The sequence below is a fragment of the Cnephaeus nilssonii genome, assembly GCF_951640355.1.
Source record: "Cnephaeus nilssonii genome assembly, chromosome: 4".
Taxonomy (NCBI): domain Eukaryota; kingdom Metazoa; phylum Chordata; class Mammalia; order Chiroptera; family Vespertilionidae; genus Cnephaeus; species Cnephaeus nilssonii.
The window spans coordinates 5332426-5357302 of record NC_137075.1 but is presented as its reverse complement, the minus strand read 5'-3'; the positions used below and the strand labels follow the sequence as shown (position 1 = coordinate 5357302).

At 43.1% G+C, this 24877-nt stretch overlaps 1 protein-coding gene across 4 annotated transcripts in view; it reads right to left on the bottom strand.

Moving 5' to 3' along the window:
• The window catches only part of PEAK1 (pseudopodium enriched atypical kinase 1), a 182628-nt gene that overhangs the window by 57977 nt on the left and 99774 nt on the right, over positions 1-24877 (bottom strand). For all 4 annotated transcript variants that reach the window (XM_079768645.1, XM_079768646.1, XM_079768647.1 and 1 more), the window contains exon 3: positions 6397-6578. In XM_079768645.1, coding sequence (XP_079624771.1) covers positions 6397-6578 — 182 coding nt within the window. The remainder of the gene's footprint in view (positions 1-6396; positions 6579-24877) is intronic.

Genomic DNA, 24877 nt, shown 5'->3' with positions numbered 1-24877 from the left:
TCAGGTGAGGATTAAAAAAAATGTTTGCTGGATGTAAGTATTACAGCAAAAACAAATGGAATATATCTTTCTTTTTAAATTGCAATTTCAATCCTCATCCCTATTTTTTCCCCAGGGTTGGGGACAAGTAATATGAGAATGGGAAAAGACAGGACAAAAAAAGAGATGATCATCTTGAATGGGAAATAATACTGGAGTTTATTAATATAGATACCCTACACCACCACTGTGCACCAGCCTTGTCAAGTGAGTAGGCTCTCCCTGGCTCAACCTAACACTCACTTTATCATCTCCTGGCAGCAGGCATCAGCAGCTTAGAAGGACGGGTCCTAATCTACCTGGACATTATTACTTATTACTCCATGCCAAATACTAAAACAAAAGTAAGCTCCAAAAACCACTTTGAGCTTAACCTCAAGTAAAGAGATACACAGACTACTTTAAAGAATGTCAATGGTGTAGCAGCTGACAAACTCAGTTTTTGTAAGATCTCATTAGTGAAAACCTCTCTAAGAACAGACATTACATATTTGGGATAACTTATCTGTGTAATTTGAATACTGCACTCTGCCAACTAATTTCAGCATATGGAAAACTATTTTTAAATGTGAATGCAGCTATGAGGATATGGCTTCTTTTTAAATAGAAATAATTACATTTTTTAGAAATTAGAACAAATGTTCAAAGTTATCAATCTCAGTTTTTTTTAACACCCAGATAATCTATAAAGGTGCAATTCATTAATCATTGGTTCAAATAATTAACTTTACATTATATAGGATAATGTCTGGCCCACAGAAGTTCCTCAATAATTATTTATTAAAAAAATGACAAATAGTAATGTATTCTTCAGAATGATTATTTTAAAACTGCTATTTATAATGATACTAGAGGCCCAGTGCATGAAATTTGTGCACAGGGCAGGGGGCCTCGGCCCAGCATGCACCCTCTCCAATTTGGGAGCCCTTGGGGGATGTCTGACTGCTGGTCTAGACCCGATCCCAGTTTAGGGGTGATCAGGCTGTGTCCCCGCCAGCCTGATAACCCCTAACTGCCTCTGCCTGCTGGCCTGGTCGCCCTTCACTGCCCCCCTCTGCCAGCCTGGTTGCCCCTCACTGACACCCCTGCTGGCCTGGTTGCTGCCAATTGCCCCCCCTGCTGGCCTGGTCACCCCTCACTGCCCCCCCTGCTGGCCTGTTCACCCCACACAGCCTACTGTTCAGTCGTTTGGACGTCCCTCACTGCCCCCCCTGCCGGCCTGGTCACCCCACGCAGCCTGCTGTTCAGTCATTTGGTCATCCCTTGCTAACCCCCCTGCCGGCCTGGTCGTCCCACGCAGCCTGCTGTTTGGTTGTTACTGTGAGGGTGTTCTGACCAATTTGCATATTACCCTTTCATTAGTATAGATTATTCCAACATCAAGGCCAGCAATGTAATGACATTTTTTAAAGTATACCCATCCCTTAAAATTTAACACTGACAACCAGTACATTGCCAAGGGACATGCAGGAGACAGAAGAATTTCAGGTGTTTTCTTTCAGAGTTTGAAGTGAGTAGGAGATACTCCAGGTAATAAGTTAAGAAATGTGGATGTGCAAAAAGAAAACTGAGGCATGACTTATAAAATTCCATCATGAGGAAACCCCTGAATTAAGCCTCATATTACATACTACCAAATACTTCATCTCTAATCCATTCTCACATGGCAGCCTGCAGAGTGTATATTCTAAAATACAAATCTAGGTGTGGATATTCTAAAATACAAATCTAGGCACTTCCAGTCAAGGTGGCAGACTAAGGAAATGCTGTGCTCATTCTTCCCATGACCACATAAAAGTTACAACTTATAGAACAACCACCCTTGAGAACCACCTGAAGAGGAGCTAAACAGAACTCGTATCACTAAAGATATAAACCTCATCAAGACTGATAGGCAGGGTAGCAATGCAAAACAGGCTGATCCCACACCTATTTGTGGTGGTGAAAAATTGGAAGGGATATCTTGGCTGGTGGTCCCAGCCCCACAACAGATTCCCCAGCCTGGAGCACCAGTACCAGAAACAGGAGTCCCCAAAACATCTGGCTGTAAAAATCAGCAGATACTGTGTCCAGATGAGAAGGGGAGCTGCTATAGACCCAGGCAACCTCTTAACTAAAGGGACTGAGCACAGACTCACTCATGGACACTCGCCCTCAGCTTCAGTAAAGAGACAGCACTCCAAAAGTACCAAGGGAGGAACTGAATTATCGGGCTTCAGGGTGAGGGTTGAACAGGCACCTCTCTACAGGACTGAAGGGCTGGCAGGCACCATTATTCCCTTTGTTGAGCCTACTCCATCCCAGCCTGCATGTGCAGGGGGCGCCAAATCTAAGATCTCCATTAAATGGCTAACACCGGGTATCCCACCCTGATGACTCCCTTAGGTCTTGCCCTTCCTAACACAGCTCTTTCAGAGGCTGTTCCTCCAAAGTGGCTGGCCGTGGCCCATGCTGCAGACTTTCCTAAAATCTCTCAAAGGTTCACAAACCCCAAATGAGCAGTGCATGGCCTTGATGTGCCCTGTATCTCATGCTAAGTAACCCCACAGCACAGCTTCTCCCAGATGTCTCCAAGCCCATCACTGGTGATTATGAACCATAGGATAACTTGTAGGTCCTGCTAGGTGGTTCCAGGCCAGGCACTGGTAGCAACTGACCTGGGGCTTACCTGAGCCCTACCTAAAAGGCCCCAGAACCAACACACCTGTTGGCTGGCTTTATACCACTCCAGAACACTACCCAATGAGCTCCATAAATGCCATATCCAAAGGGTAGAATCAACAGGCATTGGACCTCACTAAAATAAACCCTGCTCTGTGGGGTTAGCACTTGTACAACAGCTTATCTGCTGCAGTTGCAACCAGTTCTCATAGTCATTGAACCTGAGGGGCAATCCTACCTACAGACATGCTAAGAGCATTCAAAGCTCAACTACAACAGGAGGGCACACACAGTAACACTAGGAACACACACTACTAGAGCACCCAGTTCGGGTGACTGGGACGACTATGCCACTGGTCCTCACTGGACACCTACTATATAAGGCCACCATGCCAAGATTAGGAGACATAGCAGATCTACCTAATACATAGAAACAAACACAGCGAGGCAGCCAAAATGAGACAAAGAAATGTCCCAAATGAAAGAAGAGGACAAAACTCCAGAAAAGGAACTAAATGAAATGGAGGCAAGCAATCTATTACATACAGAGATCAAAAAATTGGGTGTAAAGATGCTCAGGGGGAGTGAAACCAAGATGGTGGCATAAACACCTGAAATTGCTGCCTCGCACAACCACTTCAAACTACAACTAAAAGACAAAACAGACATCATCCAGAACCACAGAAGGAAAGAGAAAAGCACATTGAGATTCAGAGGAGGTGCAGAAGTAAAGTGCGGAGGTACGGAGACACGCGTGCATGCGGAAAGGGCTGGCAACTGAAGAAGCGGTTGTCTTTTTCAATCTGGAGGGAGACACAGGCTCCCGATTGCTCTAAACTCCAGTTCTGGGCGAGATTCGGGGACCCAGACTCATACGGAGAGAAGCTGGACTGTCTGGCATCAGGCGGAACTCGAGGGCGGCTTTCTCTCGGAGGTGCTTGTAGCAATTACCGTGGGACACTGAGACCCGGGGGCCTCTTAAGGCAGGGCTGAGGATCAGCCATTGCTATTTGCTCCGCCCTGTGGATTCCCTGAAACCCTGCCCACCCAAGCTGTGCGCAGAGGCTTTTGCATATGAATGGCCTGCCCCATTGCAATCTAAAATTACCTAACAAACTGCAGCTGGGCCAGAGAGACTCAGAACATCCAAAAGAAGGCCCAAGGCCCCACAGCACCTTGCATTGCTTCACAGCTGGGCCTCATCTGGGCACCTCCAAACCCCAAACAAGGAGGAATCTGCAGTTCTCTCAGTAGCTCCTGCAGGGTGGCCTCAGTCAGAGGCTAAATTAGCACCGCCTTAGAGATCCAAGAGCCAGTGTATCCAGTGGTCAGAGTGGGACCATGCAGATTACAACTCCTCAGATCCATAAGGGACACACTCAGGGGGCAGACTCAGTGAGCACCAAAGCCCCACTGAAGCAAGTCTTGCCTCATAAGGGTGTCTCCAGCACAGAAGTTCTCCCATCATAGACACAGCTGATTCTCACAGCCAATTGGCCTGGAGGCCAATTCCTTCCAGTGATACCAACAACAATCAAGGCTTAACTACAACAAGGCTTAACTACAACAAGATTGTGCACACAGTCCACAAAGGGGTGCACTAAGAGTGTCCACCTCAGGTAACTGGGGAGGCTGAGACACTGGGCCCTATAGGACACCTAGCACACAAAGCCACTCTATCAAAACAGGGAAGCAGCCAAAATGTGGAGACAAAGAAACAGGTCACAAATGACAGAAAGAGGAAAGCAAACTACTGGATATAGAGTTCAAAACCATGGTTATAAGGTTTTTCAAGAGTTTTCTAGAAACTGCCGATAAATTTAGTGAGACCCTCGAGGATATGAAAAAGGTGCAACTAGAAATTAAGCATACACTGACTGAAATAAAAAAAATAATATACAGAGATCCAACAGCAGACAAGAGGATCGCAAGAATCAAGTCAAAGATTTGAAATACAGAGAAGCAAAAAACACCCAACCGGAAAAGCAAAAAGCAAAAAGAATCTAAAAATATGAAGATAGTGTAAGGAGCCTCTGGGACAAATTCAAGCGTACCAACATCAGAATTATGGGGGTGCCAGAAGAAGAGAGAGAGCAAGATACTGAAAACCTATTTGAAGAAATAATGACAGAAAACTTCTCCCACCTGGTGAAAGAAATAGACTTACAAGTCCAGGAAGCACACAGAACCCCAATCAAAAGGAATCCAAAGAGGACCACACCAAGACACATCATAATTAAAATGCCAAGAGCAAAAGACAGAGAATATTAAAAGCAGCAAGAGAAAAACAGTTAGTTACCTACAAGGGAGTACCCATACTATTGTGAGCTGATTTCTCAACAGAAACTATGCAGGCCAGACGGGAGTGGCAAGAAATATTCAAAGTGATGAATAGCAAGAACCTGCAACCTAGATTACTCTACCCAGCAAAGCTATCATTCAGAATTGAAGGTCAGATAAAGAGCTTCACAGATAAGATAAAGCTAAAGGAGTTCATCACCGACAAACAAGTATTATATGAAATGCTGAAGGGTATTTTTTAAGAAGGGGAAGAAGAAGAAAAAGGTAAAGATAAAAATTATGAACAACAAATACATATCTATCAACAGTGAATCTAAAAATCAAGTGAATAAAAAATCTGATGACACAGAATAAATTGGTGAATATAATAGAATCAGGGGCATAGAAAGGGAGTGGACTGACAATTCTCAGGGGGATGGGGTGTTGGGGGGTGCGGGAAGAGACTGGACAAAAATCGTATACCCATGTATGAGGACAGTTGGGGGGGTAAGGACAGAAGGTGGGGTGGGAACCAGGTGGAGGGGAGCTATGGGGGGAAAAAAGAGGAACACCTGTAATAATCTGAACAATAAAGATTTATTAAAAAAAAAAAAAAGATGCTCAGGGGCCTGGCTGGTGTGGCTCAGTGGTTGAGTGTCGACTTATGAACCAGGAGATCACGGTTCGATTCCCAATCACGCACATGCCCAGGTTGGCAGCTCGATCCTCAGTGTGGGGTGTTCAGGAAGCAGCCAATCAATAATTCTCTCTCTCTCTCTCTCTCTCTCTCTCTCTCTCTCTCTCTCTCTCTCTTTCTCTCTCTCCCTCTCTCCCTTCTCTGAAATCAATAAAAATATATATATATTTTAAAAGATGCTCAAGGAACACAGGGGAAATATTGATGAACTCAGTGAGAATTTACACAAAGAGACAGAAATCATAAAAAAGAACCAGTCAGAAATTAAGAATGTAAGAACTGAAATAAAGAGTACAACAGTAGAGCCCTAGCCTGTTTGGCTCAGTAGATAGAGCATTGTCCTGTGGACTGAAGGGTCCCAGATTCGATCCCCAGTATGGGTTGTGCAGGAGATAGCTGATCAATGATTTTCTCTCATCATTGATGTTTCTATCTCTCCCTCGCCTCTCTGAAATCAATAAAAAATAAAAAAATAAAAAAGAGTACAACAGTAGATTAAATGAAGCAGAGGATCAAATTAGTAATTTGGAAGACACAGTAGCAGGGGTTTCATACTTGCCAAGTAAACAGCAGGACTTTTTATGATGTGAGTTAGAATGTATAATTTGATTGTCAAACTTTTGCTCCATGGAGCAATATAAACCTCTCTTCAGGGAAATAAAGAATTTGGCTAACTTTAAATACTACTTAAATACTATTTATATGGCATTTGCACTTACCTAAATTGCTGTATATTGCACTACAAGGATTCAGGTCTATAGGATCTGAAATGTCTTCTTTTTCCTCTTCCCTTTCCAGTTCAGATAGGGGCAATGCTGGTGTGCAGCCTCCACCATCTTGCTTCACAACAGTTCTTGGATCCCAAGGAGAAAAATCCTCTGTCACTTCATGGATCATATGACTGAAATAAATCAGACCACTGTCACAATGGTATTTAAAGGTCTTGCTAACAAAATGAACTGACCAACAAAATAAGACCCAAAGCATGAAGGGATGGAATAGACTGACATACCTCAATATGGGATGGGAGGATGAGGACAGCTAACCAAAGAACTTATATGCATAGCCCATGGACACAGACAATAGGGTGATGAAGACCTGGGGGGTGCATAGGGGCTGGGCAGAGAGGGGTAGGAAATGGGAGACATCTGTAATACTGTCAAGAATGAAATAAATATAACAACATAAATAAATAAAGAATATCTCTATGTCTAAAAAATAAATTAATAAAAATAAAGGTCTTGCTAAAATTTAGATTTATGGAAGGCATACACTTGCCATAAATATAAATAACTGGCCCAATAATCCAGCAATGGGTCATAAGCCACAACATGCTTGTGTGAATATAGGGCAGTCCTTCATACAGACTGATACTTCTATTTATCTTGATTCATAGATATTGATCATTCAGTTTGGTAGAGGAGGTATGGTAGTCTCAGAAGGAAGCTGGAGGATAGCAGGTAAGAACTGGAATAAATTTTTTTTTTAAGGTAGGAGGTGGCAATTATGGTGGTGGTAGAGAGAGTTAAATGCTTAATTGATTAAAGACAAATATACTCAAGTATTGAGCATATTTGCTATATGATAGTACTACAATACTAAAGTATACATCAAACACTTTACTATTTAGTATATAGAATTTATTGCACATTAAAGTATTTACTAAGGTATTTAGTAAAGAATCAGAAATAAAACTGAGATTAGACTACAGTGGAACCTCCTTTCTCAAACTTAATTCATTCCCAAAGGCTGTTCGAGAAGTGATTTGTTCAAAAACCAGACTGTTTCTTCCCATTAGAAATAATGTAAATTGAATTAATCCGTTCCAAACCCCTAAATGATTCCCTGTTTTAACCTTTCTTATATACAGTGCATGTCTAATATACTACCTATCTATATATATAAAAAGCCAGCAACCATAATGGCCATAACGACCATAAAGACCGGTAGCTATGACGCCCACTGTGGGCAGCAAATCAGCCTATCGGGGGGTGGGGTTGGCCAGCCAAACTTGCAGCCCCTCCGCGCTGCCGGCCTGCCCCTGATTGGACTCTCCCATCCTGATAAAGGGCAGGGAGGCCAGCCAAATGCCCCCTTCCTTCCCCCCATGCCAGCCCCACCCCCAATCAGCTAGCCCCACCACGATAGGCCCACAGCTCCTCCCCTGGCTGGCCCACCCTGATTGCACCTCCACCCCAATAGGGGGCAGGGCTGGCCGGCCAACCTCCTGTACCCCTCCTCCCGGCTAGCCACACCCCTGATGGGCCCACACCACCCTGATTGGCCCACAGCCCCTCCCCCCAGCCAGCCTCGCCCCTGATCACCCCACACCCCAATAGGGGGCGGGGCCAGGTGGCCAACTTCCTGCAGCCCCTCCCCCCACCCGGCCCCACCCCAAATCGGCCCCACACAACATCAGGGGTGAAGCTGGCTGGCCCCACCCCCAATGGGCCCCCCAACCACAATCAGGGGCGGGTCCCACCAGCCAAACGCCCGAGGCCCCTTCCCCCAGCAGGGCCGGCCGTGATCGAGCCCCAGTCGGGGTGGGCCAGCCGGCCAACCTCCCGCCATTTCCTCCTCCTGACAGGCCCAGCCTCAATACGCCCCGATTGGGGTCTGGCTTGCCAGATTCGTGCACTAGGCCTCTAGTTGGTAAACACTTATTTTCTTAAATTTATAAAACCACCCCAAACTAGCTGAATTTTTCATAATTCACTACCTGGGAAATGCTATCATCGGCTAACTGCTTTTTGTTTATCCAATCAACAAAAGTTTTTCTACCTATTCAGATGCCTGAGAATGTTGTTTTGTGAGCACTTTCACACCCAAAGCAACATTAGCACTCTTCATGTTTTAAAATTGTGCTAAACATTGATTTTGCCAGCAATAAAAGCATTCTCTACTTTGATTGTTGCCAGAGACACTTTTTGTCGCGCTGAGGTTGTCAGGTAGAAAACTGAAGTTTTGGTTGAGAACCAAATTGTTCAAGATGGGAGACGTTCAAGAAAGTTTTGAGAAGACAAGGTGGAAAAAAATACCCAAGCCCAGAAGCAACTGGAAAAAAAACACCTTAAAAGGCAGGAGGAGAGAGCCTCAGGGATTTTGCCGGCAATAAAAGCATTCTCTATTTTGTTTGGGGCAAAAGGAAATGAAACAACATCTGCATAATAGGGGTGCCAGAAGGATAGGAAACAGCAAGTAATAGAAAACCTGTTTGGCCCTGCCCGGTTTGGATCAGTGGGTAGAGCGTCGGCCTGCGGACTGAAGGGTCCCAGGTTCGATTCCGGTCAAGGGCATGTACCTTGGTTGCGGGCACATCCCCAGTAGGGGGTGTGCAGGAGGCAGCTGATCCATGTTTCTCTCTCATCGATGTTTCTAACTCTCTATCCCTCTCTCTTCCTCTCTGTAAAAAATCAATAAAATTTATTTAAAAAAAAAAAAAAAGAAAACCTGTTTGAAGGAATAATGACAGAAAACTTCCCTGATTTGTGGAAGAAAAAAGTCATAGAAGTCCAAGAAGCACACAGTCCCAAATAAGATGAACCCAAAAAGACCGATATCAAGACATATCATATTTAAATTGGCAAATATCCATGACAAAGTAAGAATCTTAAAGGCTGCCAGAGAGAGACAGAAAGTCACCTACAAGGTATCTCCCATTAGACTATCAACTGGTTTCTCAATAGAAACACATCAGGCGAGAAGGGAATGTGGTGAAATATACAAATAAAGAGACTGAATACAAGAAAAATATACCCAGCAAGGATATCATTAAAAACTGAAGGTGAATTTGGGAGCTTCACATACAAAAAAAAGGCTAAGGCAGTTTATTACGACCAAGCCAGTAATGCAAGAAATGCTAAAGGGACTACTATAAAAAGAAGAAATAGAAAGGGAAGAAGGAACACAGGCATAAAGAATAAAAATGGTGACAAACAAGTACCTATCAATAATAACCTAAAACGTAAATGGATTAATTGCTCCAAACAAAAGACATAGGGTAGCTGAATTAGTAAGGAAACAAGATCCATATACTGTATTTGCTGTCTAGAAGAGACCCCCCCTCAGGACAAAGGACTCACACAGACTGATAGTGAAGGGATGATAAATTTTTTATTCAGGCAAATGAAATTAAAAAAAAAAAAGCTGGGGTACCAATACTTATATCTGACAAAATAGACCTCAAAGAGATAAGGAGGGCCATGTCATAATACTAAAGGGAGCAATTCAACAAGAGGATGTAACTCTGGTAAACATATATGCACCCAAAACAGGAGCACCCAAGTACATAAAAAAACTTCTGGAAGACATCAAGGGAGAGATTGACAGCTGTACAGTCAGAGTAGGGGACTGTAATACCCCATTGACACCACTGAATAAATACTTTAAACAAAAAATCAGCAAAGAAACATCAATCCTAAATGATTCACTAGATCAGATGGAATTAATTGACATCTTCAGAACATTTCACCCCAAAGCCATAAAATAGACATTCTTCTCAAGTGCACATGGGACATTTTCAAAGATAGACCATATATTGGGACACAGGCAAAGTCTCTTCAAATTCAAGAAGATAGAAATCATATCAAGGATCTTCTCAGATCACAATGACATAAAATTAGAAATCAACTACAATAAACACAATGAAAGAAAAATCAAACACTTGGAGGCTAAATAGCATGTTATTAAACAATGACTGGGTTACCAAATAGATCAAAGAAGAAATAAAAAGCATCCTGGTAACAAATGACAATGGAAACACACAACAATCCAAAATCTATGGGACACAGTGAAAGCAGTCCTGAGAGGGAAGTTCATAGCTGTACACGCCTACCTAAAAAAAACAAGAAAAAAATGGTAATAAATTATCTAACCCTATAACTTAAAGAATTAAGAGAAAAACAAGAAAAGAATAGAATAAGCAGAAGGAAATAAACGACATAGAGACAAAACACAAACCACCAACAACAAAAACAGAAAACAATACAAAAGATCAATAAAACCAAGAGCTGGTTCTTTGAAAAGATAAAATAAGATTGATGAACCTCTCGCCAGGCTCACCAAGAAACAAAGAGATAGGACCCAAATAAACAAAATCAGAAATGAAAGAGGTAAAGTAAAAACTGACCCCACAGAAATTCAAAGGATTGTAAAAGATACTATGAACAACTCTACTCCAACAAACTGGACAACCTAGGCGAAATGGACATAGTCTTAGAAAAATACAAGCTTCCAAAACTCAATCAGGAAGAATAACAAAACCTGAATAGGCCGATAACTAGTGATGAAATTGGAGCAGTAATCAAAAATCTTCCAGTAAACAAAAGCCCTGGTCCAGACAGCTTTACAGGGGAGTACTACCAAACATTCAAAGAACTTAAACCTATCCTCCTCAGACTATGCCAAAAAACTCAAGAAGAAGGCACACTCCCAAGCTCTTTCTATGAAGCCAGCATTACCCTAATCCCAAAACCAGATAAAAACACTAGAAAGAAAGAAAGAGAACTATAGGCCAATATCCCTGATGAACATAGATGCTAAAATCCTCAACAAAATTCTAGCAAATCTGATCCAGCATTACATTAGAAACTTCATAAACCATGACCAAGTGGGATTTATTCTGGGGATGCAAGGATGGTACAATATCCACAAATCAAGAAAAGGGATACATCACATAAACCAACTGAGAGACAAAAATCATATAATCATAGCAATGGATGCAGAAAAAGCATTTGACAAAATCCAACACCCTTTCTTGATAAAAACTCTCAACAAAGTGGGAATAGAGGGATCATACCTCAACATCATAAAAGCCTTATATGACAAACCTACAGCCAACATCATACTCAATGGACTAAACCAAAACCATTTCTCCTAAGAACAGGAACAAGACAGGGATGCCCACTCTAACCACTCCTGTTGGACATAGTACTGGACGTGCTAGCCATAGCGATCTGACAAGAAGAAGAAATAAAAGGCATCCAAATTGGAAAAGAAGAAGTAAAACTGTCATTATTCACAGATGATATGATATTGTACATAGAAAACCCTAAAGACTCCATCAAAAAACGACTAGAAATAATAAATGAATTCGGCAATGTAGCAGGATGCAAAACAACGCCCAGAAATATATGGCTTTTTTATACACCAATAATGAACTCTCAGAAAGAGAAACTCAAAAACAATCCCATTTTCCATTGCAACAAAAATATTAAGATACATAGGAATAAACTTAACTAAGGAGATAAAAGACCTGTACTCGGAAAACTACAGGACATTGAAAAAAGAGATAGAGGAAGATATAAAGAAATGGAAGAATATATCATGTTCATGGATTGGTAGAATCAACATCATTAAAATGCCCATACTACCCAAAGCAATCTATAGATTCAAGCAATCCCCATTAAAATACCAACAGCATATTTCACAGACCTAGAACAAACTCTCCAAAAATTCATATGGAATAAAAAAAGACCCCAAATAGCCACAGCAATCCTGAGAAAGAAGAACAAAGTTGGAAGGATCTCAACACCAGATATCAAGCTATATTATAAAGCCACTGTTCTCAAAACTGCCTGGTACTGGCACAAGAACAGACATATAGACCAATGTAACAGAACAGAGAACCCAGAAGTCGACCCAAGCCAGTATGTTCAATTAATATTTGACAAAGGAGGCAAGAGCATAAATGGAGTCAAAACACTCTCTTCAATAAATGGTCATTGGGAAAATTAGACAGATACATGCAAAAAATGAAACTAGACCACCAACTCACACCATACACAAAAATAAACTCAAAATGGATAAAGGACTTAAACGTAAGATGGGAAACCATAAAAATCTTCAAAGGCTCTATAGGCATCAAAATATCAGGCACATGTCATAGCAATATCTTTACTGATACAGCTCCTAAGACAATGGAAACTAAGGAGAAAATAAAATAATGGGACCACATCAAAATAAAAAGTTTCTGCACAGCAAAAGAAACCATCAACAAAACAACAAGAAAGCCCACTGCATGGGAAAACATATTTGCCAATGTTACTATATCCGATAAGGGTTTAATCTCCAAAATTTACAGGGAACTCAAACAACTTAACAAAAGAAAGATAAACAATCCAAATCAAAAAATGGGCAAGGAACCTAAATAGACACCTTTCGAAAGAGGACATACAGAAGGCCAAGAGACATAAGAAAACATGGTCAAAGTCACTAATCATCCAAGAGATGCAAATCAAAACGACAATGAGGTACCCTCTCACACCTGTCAGAATGGCTATCTATCGACAAATCAACAAACAAGTGCTGGTGAGGATGTGGAGAAATAGAACCCTCATGCACTGCTGGTGGGAATGCACACTGGTGCAGCCACTGTGGAAAACAGTATGGAGATTCCTCAAAAAGTTAAAAATGGAACTCCCATTTGACCCCATAATCCCACTTGTAAGAATATATCCCAAGGAATAAGAAACACCAATCAGAAAGGACATATGCACCCCTATATTCATAGGAGCACAATTTATAATAGCTAGGAGTTGGAAATAGCCTAAGTGCCCATCAGCAGGTGAGTGGATTAAAAACCTGAGGTACATCTACACAATGGAATACTATGTTGCTGTAAAAAGAAGGAACTTTTACCATTTGTAACAGCATGGAGGGACCTGGAGAGCATTATGCTAAGCAAAATAAGCCGGTTGGAGAAAGATAAATATCTCATTTGTGGAATATACTGGTAATGAACAACATAATGAACAACTGATGAACAAAAATAGAGCTAGACACACAGAAGCATCGAACAGGCTGTCCAACCTAAGATGGAAGGCAGGGGCGGCGGGTCAACCAAAGGACTTGTATGCGTGCATATGAGCACAACCAATGGACATAGGCAGTAGGGGGGTGTGGGCATTTTCTAGGGCATGGGAGTGGTTGTGGAGAGGTCAATGGGGGAAAAGGGAGACTTATGTAATACATTCAACAATAAAGAATTTAAATAAAAAAATACAACAAAAAGAGGTTTTGACTGTATTTTAAAAGAAAGTTAAGCCATTGTTTTAATAGATAAATTGAGGCCAAGAAGGTCTTGTTGCCAAGAGGACAGAGTATTAACTTATTCTTATATACATGCAACAGACAAAGCAAATGAAAAAGAGTTTTGCATTCTAGTTACTCTTATTTATTAAAATGAATATGAACCATTCCGTTGGCCACATACCAGAGTATGGTCAGCCATAATGCTTTGTGTTCTCAATCTTGTTTCACTTTCTGCCTGTTCATTTGTTTATAGCTAACTATTCTAATCTTCCCCACTCCCTGCCCTGCCCATACTGTCAATTCTGTTTCTACAAAGTATAAGGGGATGAAAAGGTCATTAAATATTGGTGGAGAAAACTGTCTTAGTTAGAAAATCTTAATGGGGTGGCCAATGAAATAAATTCAAAATCAGGCATCTTTAATAGTTTCTGGGTCCAGAGAAAGGGTTCCTACACACACACTCACCAGCTCTTCTTCCTATTTTTTATTTTTTTAATGGACAAAGAGAAAGAAGAAAAGGAAAGATATTATTACATGTTATTTCTGGATTTTTCAATGGACAGTGAGTCATGGTGACATTCACACATTTCTTTAAAAGAGGTACTGTTTGATCATATGTCATGAGAACATCTGTCACCTGGGGATCTGAAGGAGAAGGAGCACCTTCTTATGAGATGAAGGTTCCATTATGGGATGTGGCTCTTGGGGATAGTGGTGAGGTGGGCAGGAATCACGCCACTAGCAGCCAACAGGGTAATTTATATGAAGAAAACCTCACACAGAAAAGCTGCCTCTTCTTAATGGGCTGCCCTTGGGTCATCAACACCAAAGCAGGGGTCCAAACAAAGGTGCTCACTCCTACTTTGAAACATTGTAAAATTGAGGTAACAAGGGGGCTCTACTGCTACACGTTAGCAAAGATAAAGCAAAGTGACACTTCTAAGACCCTCTGAGACACCATTTAGTATCAAGATTATTGATCAGTGAATAGTCATTAACATGCTACAGGAGAGGGAAAATGATCTTTGATGGCAATCCTAATATATAAAAAGCCAGGGGCCATCATGACCTAAACGACCACACGAATGACCAAACAGCAGGCTGTGTGGGGCGACAAGGCTGGCAGGAGGGTTAGTGAGGGACGACCAAACAACTGAACAGCAGGCTGAGTAGGGCAACCAGGCTGGCAGGGGGGGGCAGTTGGGGGTGACCAGGCCGGTGGGGGGTGCAGTTGGGGGAAGACCAGGCCAGCAGAGGGGGGCAGTTGGGGGCAACCAGGCTGGCAGGAGGGGGGCAGTAAGGGGCGACCAGGCTGGTTGGAGAGGGGCAGTTGGGGGAAGACTAGGCCAGCAGAGGGGGGCAGTTGGTGGTGACAAGGCTGGCAGGGAGGGGAAGTTAGGGGCAACCAGGCCGACAGGCAGAAGTGGTTAGGGGTGATCAGGTTGGCAGTGGAGGCAGTTAGGGGCGATTAGGCAGGCAAGCAGGTGAGCAGTTAGGAGCCAGCAGTCCTGGATTGTGAGAAGAATGTCCAACTGCTGGTTTAGGCTCCATCCCCGGGATCAGGCCTAAACCAGCAGTCAGACATCCCCCCAAGGGGTCCCGGATTGGAGAGGGTGCAGGCTGGGCTGAGGGGACCACCCCCTCCCATGCACGAATTTCATGCACCGGCCTCTAGTAGTTAATATAAGCCATTTCTGATTTCAAAGCTACATAAAAACTATATACGAACTATATATAAATATATTTAAATACAGGGTGTTCCCCCAAAGTGTACATATACTTTGAATAATTATAAAGGCAGTGTTTATTAAAATACATTTCATTTTTAAAACTGAACTATCAGCTGTTAAAGTGTATATAAATCTTTTGGGGATACCATATATATATTTAAATATATAAAAATACTAGTAGCCCTGAGCACAAATCCGTGTGCCAGTAGCTCGCTGCTGCCCTCCTGTAGCTCTTCACCCGCTGCCCTGCCTCCTATAGCTCTCCATAGCTTCCTGCCCTGCCCTGCCCCCTCCTGTAGCTCTCTGCCGCCCATTTGTAGCTTGCTGTCCCACCCTCCTGCTGATCCATGATCTGGTTGTTATACAGTCGGTTGTTACACCTCACGGCGTAATGGATAATTAGCATATTCCTCTCTTATTATATAGGATATATGATATATAATATATAAAGAATATATTAAAAACATCAGCCCCCCTTTGAGAGGAAAAATGTTAAACCTCCAGACATTCTATTCTTATTTGAATCAACTTGAGGTTTCTAAAAAGTTGTTTTTAGGCTTCTAATATTTGCAGTTGTGCACTTGCCTATTCTTCTTCCTCTAATCTCCTGTCATTACTAAAAGAAAGCTCTCTTTTCATTTGTCAAAAAGAATTGAAGGCTGGTCAGAAACTATGACTACCCTCACTTGTCTGTTTTCCTTTCAGGTAATGGGCTATTAACAATAAGTCTCAGCTACTGTGAAAACTACAGAAAGAGTTGCTGTTATTAATCTGTGAGGCCAGTTTCTATGTACACAGCTCTGTGCTGTTACGGGCCTCTAAAAACAAAATATAAAATAAGAAATATTAAAGACTCACCTACTATATGCACCCATAACAATTTCCCATTAAAGGAAATTCTACATGGCCTTCTGGAGTCTTCAAACCATTTTCTGAAAATCTGATGAACCACAGTCTCACTGAGTACTGGAGGATTTCATGTTGGGCAAGATATAAGTGGCTCCAATTCTGCACCTTAATATCACCCTCTGTACCTTGTCCTTTACCTTAGGAGTGTGGTCTGGGAAATATGCCAATTACCTTTGGGGAGCTAAGCAGAGTAAAAGCTAGTTTAATTAACTCTTTGAGAACCAGAGCAGCCCAACCTATAAGCCCATCAAAAATAAATGCAATGGTATATCAAATCATCAATTAAAATAATTGTCAAGTATTAAAAAAAAACTTTACAAAGAGAGTTAATGAAAATAAAATCACATAGAATTACAAATGGAGCATTTACAGTGATGCAGTGTCTAAAAAGGAAGAGTTTTAAAACATGCATCAATGATATGGAATATCACGTCTTGAGGGAAGAATAGCTCTTCGTATGACTGAAATGGTAAAAGAGAGAGAGAGGAGGAAAGGGAGAGCTTTTTGAGAGCTTGGGCTTAGATGTGGTAACATGCTGTGACTGAAAAATGAAAAGGAATCTAGAACAGCATTATAGAAGGATGACTCACCAATACCTGAGGAGAGTACAAAGTTACCAAATCTCACACTTTTAATCTATTGGAAGGGGGAAAATTCCATTTCTTTCTGTCTAACTGTAGGACCCCCTACACAATGTGGCATTTCTTAATCCTATCTTATTTCTAGGTTATCAACTTGATTTTGCTATACTTTCCAATTACTGACATTCTCAGAAAAGTGTTGTTTCTACTGATCGCTATTTTAGTGTCTCCAAATTTCCACTAATCTTTCTTTAGTCTTTAACTAAAAACTTTAAAGTTCTTATTCTTAACTGAGATTAACCTTTAACTGGATCTGATGAGCTCTTGCTAATATGTCTAACATAGTCTGGTCAAACAAAGGTAGCTCTTTACTGGTGTGAATGAAGTAGCTAGTTCTTGGGATAGAGAAGACTGAAAGCCATGTGCAAGGTCTTGAATAAACTCTAATTTTCAAATACTGCAGTTTCACTTTTTCTTTTTAAATAGATGTGAATAGCAAATGTGTCTTCAAGGCAGCAGATAGCAAGACAACAAAATAGATAAAAACACAGGCCACTATAAATCAGTCACTTTCGTAATATTAAACTAGGTTTAAAATCCTATGAAATGCAGTCAAAATGGCATATGTGCAAATTTTAACGGAAAAGATAAATTAAATTTGGAAAAGAGCAATAAAATAAGGCTGTCCTTCTCAATAACAAGAGGAATAGAAGGAGCTTCTCAGGATCACCATTTCAGTTTTGGCTTTTCTAATAAAAGAGAAAGATGCAAATTGACCATACCTTCACGACACCCACTGCCATCTTTGTTGGGTTAATTTGCATACATAGGCACTGAGCAGCCAAGGGAAGGAAGGCCCATTCTTGTACGAATCTTTGTGCATCGGGCCTCTAGTTGATGTATATTTACTAAAAAGGCACGATATAAGAAGAACATACCCACAGACCTCACAAACAAGACTGACCTAAGAGAATCTGGGTCCTGGACTTTTTCACATGCCCAGAAGCACTGGAGAAGCACATCACTATACCTTTCCCCAGTTTCTTACCTCCCTCAACTGCCTGTCTGCCCTTAGAGTCAGAGGAGGGAAATGCTGAGAGATGATTATGTACACTTAACTTTCTAAAACCACTATGGGCTCACTGAGGAGATAGATGTGGGGAGGGAATGGGGACTAAAACTGCTCAGAACCCACTCCTGCTTCAAGCTGCACACTTTTCCAATCAATTCACAAAAACCTCAGGAGGTAGATGGGGAATCTGAGATTGAAAGAAGTAAAATGAATAGCCTAAGTTTATATGATTACTTAGGTAGTAGAGTCAGGATCTGAATTTGATACTATTCAACTCTAACATCTGTGTTCTTTCCACCACACCAGTACCATAAGGCACAATTGGTGTACTGTAAAAATTCAACAATAAATGCTTGATTATGAAGATGAAGAAGTAAAGGTACTTTGAAAATAATAAAGCTATTACTAAAATGTGAGATAATGATTACAGATGTAAGAATAGCACCAGAGAGCTTAGTGTTCTGGATCATTCATTCTCTCTCTCTCTCTCTCTCTCTCTCTCTCTCTCTCTCTCTCTCTCTCTCTCCCCCCCTCCCCTCCTCCACCACTCTGTCTCTTCCATCCTTCCTCTCTGCATACATTCAGAGGGAAGTGAGCCCATAGTAAGCAGGTGGCCATCTGGAAGCCAGTTACAATCCTATTCAGAAATTCAAGCTGGAACCTTGACCTTGGACAACTCTGAGCAAATAAATTTCTGTTGTTTAAGCCACCCCATCTGTGCTATTGTTATGGCAGCCCAAGCTGACTCATACATCAGAAAGTGAGGATTACAGTAAGCACTCAGTAAACAGGTGCTAAATAAATCAAGTCAGCTGGAGTCTGGGCAGCAAGGCATAGAGAACATCACCAGATCTGTATCAAGTTTCCCCTCTCCCCAAGTCCTCTCTCCCCACACACAAAAAATTTCTGCCTGTACCACCATGGAGAATGGAACTGGGACAGGTTCCAAACTGGAGCAATCAAGGGATAGATGGGAAACTCCTTCCCAAGCAGGAAGTTAGAGGAATAGGACATCTTCCTGTATGCAGAGTGAAACTCTGCCCACCTGCCAGCAGTACAGAAAGCCCAACAGCTGATTCCTGAGACTATTTTATGCCCAGATAACTAGGAGTGGGGGTTAGGAGCTGATCAGTGTGCACTGCTATCACTATTTTTTTTTTTTTCAGGCAAGCCTATTCTCCCTGCTATTAACAAGGGAGGCTTGTCCTGGAATTAAACCTTTCAATAGCACTCAATGACTAACCAATATTCTACTTCAGTTATATTAAGTAATCACTGATTTAAATGATGGTGTAAAGGTCTGAATTCAGACCTAGAAATTAAAACTCACTATTAATTTTTGTTCTCCCACCAATACTAGTCTGTCCAAGTCTCCTTTTATTCTTCTATAAAATAGGTGTAGTGACATTCATAGGAATATATATTAACTAGAGACCCAGTGCACAAAATTCGTGCATGTGAGGGGGGGGTGTCCCTCAGCCCAGCCTACACCCTCTCCAATCTGGGACCCCTCTCACAATCCAGAACTGCTGGCTCCCAACCCCTCACCTGCCTGCCTGCCTGATTGCCCCGAACTGCTTCTGCCTGCCAGCCTGATCACCCCCTAACCAATCCCCTGCCAGCCTGATCGACGCCTAACTGCTCCCCTGCTGGCCCGATTGCCCCTAACTGCCCTCCCCTGCAGGCCTGGTTGTCCCAAAATGCCCTCCCTTACACGCCTGGTTACCCCTAACTGCCCTCCCCTGCAGGCCTGGTCACTCCCAACTGCCCTCCCCTGCAGGCCTGGTTCCCCCCAACTGCTTCCCCTGCAGGCCGGGTCCCCTCCAACTTCTGTGCCCTGCAGGCCTGGTCATCCCCAACTGCCCTCCCATGCAGGCCAAGTAACCCCCAACTGCCTCCCCTGCTGGCCCAGTCACCCTTAACTGCCCTCCCTTGCCAGCATGGTTGCCCCTAACTGCCCTCCCTTGCCAGCCTGGTCACCCCTAACTGTCCTCCCCTATAGGCCTGGTCACCCCCAACTGCCCTCCCTTGCCGGCCTGGTTGCCCCAACTGCCCTCCCTTGCAGGTCTGGTCCCTCCCAACTGCCCTTCCCTGCAGGCCTGGTCCCCCCTTCCCCCAACTGTCCTCCCCTGCAGGCCTGGGTCCCTCCCAACTGCCCTCCCTTGCAGACCTGGTCCCTTCCAACTGCCCTCCCCTGTTGGCCACCTTGTGGCAGCCATCTTGTGTGTTGGAGTGACAGTCAATTTGCATGTTACTCTTTTATTAGATAGGATTAGGAAATTCACATAAAGTGCTTTTAACCTTTTGCACTCGGATGTCGAGTGTGACTTGACACGGTTAGCATCGGTAGCAGCTCGAGAAAAAAGCAAGCGAGTGCAAAGGGTTAAGAGAGTGAGCAACTATACCAGTGGTGAGTATTTAAGACTACTTGACAGGTCAATGAATCAGTATATGTTGCTATGGCACTTACTGGTCACATGCCTTCTTGTGCTCAGGCTGACTTTATAAAAGACATGGTAGACATCAACCAACTGACTCAACAATCATCACCAAGAATGCAACAAAAATCACTGCAGAGCCAAATATCTCTGACATCAGCATCTGGTTCTGCCACCTACTTGCAGAGTGGCCCTAAGACTGTCCATGAGCCTCTCTGTCTCTCAATTTCCTGTAACATAAGATAGATGCACTGTCATAGATGTTGGGACAACTGAGATAATGTGAAAGTGTTGTAAGAATTACATAATAAGATACTGGTATTAAACTTCAGATTCATTATGCAGACAAGGAAAACAATACTAACCCAAGGGGAATTCTCAGTTTGAGTCTTCACTTTGGAATATAATCATTATGAGAAACTCGCTTAAGCAAGCCAACTTACTTCTCTTAAGTTTTATCACCTCCACAAAGGGAACGGAACATAAAGCTGTCTGAAGACCACCTCACCATGGTAAACATAAACATAACCATTCTGTATCATTTTGTGATTAGCTAGAAATAAGATAATGATAAACTTTCTCTAAACAGTTATTAAAATTTCAACAGTAGGACTTTATAAACTCATCTAAACTTTAGAAACAAAATGTCAGCAAATACACGTGATCTTTATAATGCTAACTAGAGGCCAGTGCACGAATTCGTGCACCAGTGAGGTCCCTCTGCCTGGCCTGTGGGATCGGGCCAAAACCGGCTCTCCGACATCCCCCAAGGGGTCCCAGGCCAGGCCGAGGGCACAGGCCAGGCCGAGATACCCCACCAGTACATGACTGGGGCTGGGGAGAGACGCTGGAGGTTGGCCAGCCAGGGAGGGACCGCGGGAGGGCTCCAGGGAGTGTCTGGCCCATCTCGCTCAGTCCTGATCAGTTGGAACCCAGCAGCAAGCTAACCTACTGGTCGACTGTCTGCTCCCTGGTGGTCAGTGCACATCAATGCTAGCGGTTGAGCGGCCTTAGCATATCATAAGCATATTACGCTTTGATTGGTTGAACAGATGACCAGGTGACCAGACACTTAGCATATTAAGCTTTTATCATATGGGATAGCCTAAGAAGTTTCTTTACAGCAAAGAACATGTGAACAGGAGAGCAACCAGAAACTTTCAGCTTCTGTCACCATTTTTTTTTTCTTTATGAGAAACAGAAATTTGATCTTTAGAGGCCAGTTTTGCACTAAGCATGAAAAAATGACATTGATAGGGTTCTCTTAGTAGACATAATGCAAATTAAGACATAACGAAACATAAGCATCTAAAAAATTTAAGCTTCTAACTTTCCAGAGAAGAAAATCACATTTTACCAGAGTCTAAGAAGTGTTTGCACACACTTTTTTCATATTGTATGTGCATATATATATGTTTATAAAGGGAATCAGACTCTGGTTACTTTAGTAAGTAGCAAGCCTGTCTAGTGTTTGACTAGAAAGGCTATAGGCTAATAGCATGCCTGACAAACAGACAAATCAGCAAACTTTTTCTGTAAAGGGTCAGATAGTAAATATTTTAGGCTTTACAGGCCACAGGTCAGATAGAAAATATTTTAGGCTGTATAGGTATCTGTTGCTACTATTCAGTCCTGCTGTTATAGTGAAAAAGAAGCTATAGAGAGCATTTACCTAATAAAAGAGTAACATGCTAATTGACCGCACCTTCGCGACGCTCACCAGCCAATCAGAAATGAGTATGTAAATTAACCCAACAAATATGGTGGGTTAATTTGCATATGCAGGCTCCCAGCGGCTGGGGACGGGGTGGGACGATGCAGGTGTTCCACACCACCCCAACCACTCCGAGCCTCTGGGCAGCGTGGAAAGGCAGAAAGGTGGCTCCTGGCCAGAGTAGAAAGGCTACTCTGGCCAGAGCAAAGGCGGTGCCAGCAGCCAGGGGAACGAAGGCCCATTCTTGCATGAATCTTAATTCGTGCATCAGGCCACTAGTGTAAACTAATTAGTGTGGCTGTTTTCCAATAAGGCAGGTTGGACTTGGCCTGCAGACCATAGTTTGCCAACCTTGGAATGGATCTGAGGGCTCTCAGGATTGACTGACTCCTGGATTATCCTCTCTAATAAAAGAGTAATATGCAAATTAACCATCACTCTGCTACATAAGCCACACCTACAAGCCAAGCCATGCCCACCAGCCAATCAGGGCAAGTATGCAAATTAACCCCAACCAAGATGGCTACCAGAAGGCAGGCTTGGGTTTCCCCAGCAACAGAGGATGCCAAGCTTTCCACACACTCTGGCGGGCCCAGGCCTCCACTCAAGGATACAAAGTTTCAATTAGAGAAGGTAAACAAATCCAAACAGAAATGGCGGCAGCCATGGATCAAGCAGGAGGCTTGGCTCTGCTCCAGGCTACAAAGTTTCAATTGTAGAAGGTAAATAAATTCCAGATACCAGGGCCTCTGCTTGGGTCGCCAGGGGAGTGGCTGGCCTGCAAACCACAACAGGTCCCTCACCCAGGCCTCTCCACGCCCCAAGGGAACCCCCACCCTGGTCCAGGACACCCTTCAGGGCAAACCAGCTGGTCCCCACCCATGCACCAGGCCTCTATCCTATCTAATAAAAGAGTAATATGCAGATTGACCATCACTCCAACACACAAGATCAAGATAGCTGCCCCTATGTGGTCAAAGATCCTGTCCCCATGTGGACACAAGATGGCCACCACAAGATGGCCAGTAGGGGAGGGCAGTTGGGAGGGAGCAGGCCTGCAAGAGAAGGCAGTTGAGAGGGACCAGGCCTGCAAGGGAGGGCAGTTGGAGGCGATCCACCCTGCAGAGGAGGGCAGTTAGGGGTGACCAGGCCAGCAGAGGAGGGAAGTTGGGGGCAAACAGGCTGGCAGGGGAGCAGTTAAACATTAATCAGGCTGGCATGGGAGTGGTTAGGGGGTGATCAGGCTGGCAGGCAGAAGCGGATAGGGGAAATCAGAAGGCAGGCAGGCGAGCAGTTGGGAGCCAGCAGTCCTGGATTGTCAGAGGGATGTCCGGTGGGATCGGGCCTAAATGGGCAGTCGGACATCCCTCGAGGGGTCCCAGATTGGAGAGGGTGCAAGTTGGGCTGCGGGACACCGCCCCCCCGCCCCCGTGCACGAATTTCGTGCACCGGGCCTCTAGTCTATATAATAAAAGCCTAAGTGACCATTACAGAGGAACAACTGGTCGCTATGATGTGCACTGACCACCAGAGGACAGACACTCAATACAGAAGCTGCCCCCTGGTGGTCAGTGCGCTCCCAGAAGGGGAGCGCCTCTCAGCCATAGTTGGGCTCATAGCTGGCGAGTTCAGCAGCAGTGGGAGGAGCCTCTCCTGCCTTCGCGGCAGCGCTAAGGAGCAGCGAGCAGGTGGGGGTAAGGAGCGAGGGGTCCCAGACTGCGAGAGGGTGCAGACTGGGCTGAGGGACCCCACCCCCAGTGCGTGAATTTAGTGTACCAGCCTCTAGTTTGTTATAAGGAATAAGAATATCATAAGGTCTTAGAAGGATAAAGGAAAGCTTATACAGATGAATACAGTCCTAAGGGAGCAAGGTTGAACCAAATCTAATCTGCCTGTCTGAAACATGCATTGGCAGAGGTTTGGACAGAATCCCAGCAGTGTGAGGAATAGCTGGATTCCAGGGATGTTTCTGGGAGTCCTTACATGGTATCCAAAGGTACAAGCTGGAGGGGTTTTTGCTAATTAACAACATAATGTTCAGAGCTGGTGAAGTTAGAAAGGTTAGTCAAAGTTCAAGAAGCCATTAAGGAGGCAAATGATATCCTTAACTTGAGTGGAAGTGTTATAGTTACTTTGGGAGAATTACAGGTATTTTTTTAGCCACTGACTAAGTTTTTCTAACTAATTAGAAAAAAAAAATTTGAACTAAATTTTTAAGGACATGTATGTGATTAACAATAGATCTTGGCTGCCAATTATAAAATAAATATGATTTTAGTCAACAATCAAGAATTCACCATCAGTTTTTTGGAAAGACTACTAAAAGGGTATATTTCAGGAAGAAAGAAATTAAATCCAGAAGGGAGGAATGAAATAATGAAATAGTAAAAGAATAACCATGTGAATAAATCTAAAATAAAAAGGATGATGTGATGGGGAGTGACTGAGGGAGCGAGGAGTTTCTTAAGATTGGACAGTCAGTGAATAATTTTCTGAGGAGGTGAAATTTAAACTGAGAGCTGAATGACAAGGAACCAGCCATGCAATAATAGGAAGCAAGCATTCCAAATAAGGGAATAGCTGATATAAAGGTATTATGGTCCACATATTTGAAGAATAGAAAGAAAATTTGTACTATGAGAAGTTCATGAACAAGGGTGTGAGTAGGAGATAGGTTAAACAGGTAGGCAAAGGTTCCATATTACATATGAACTTCCTTCCCAAT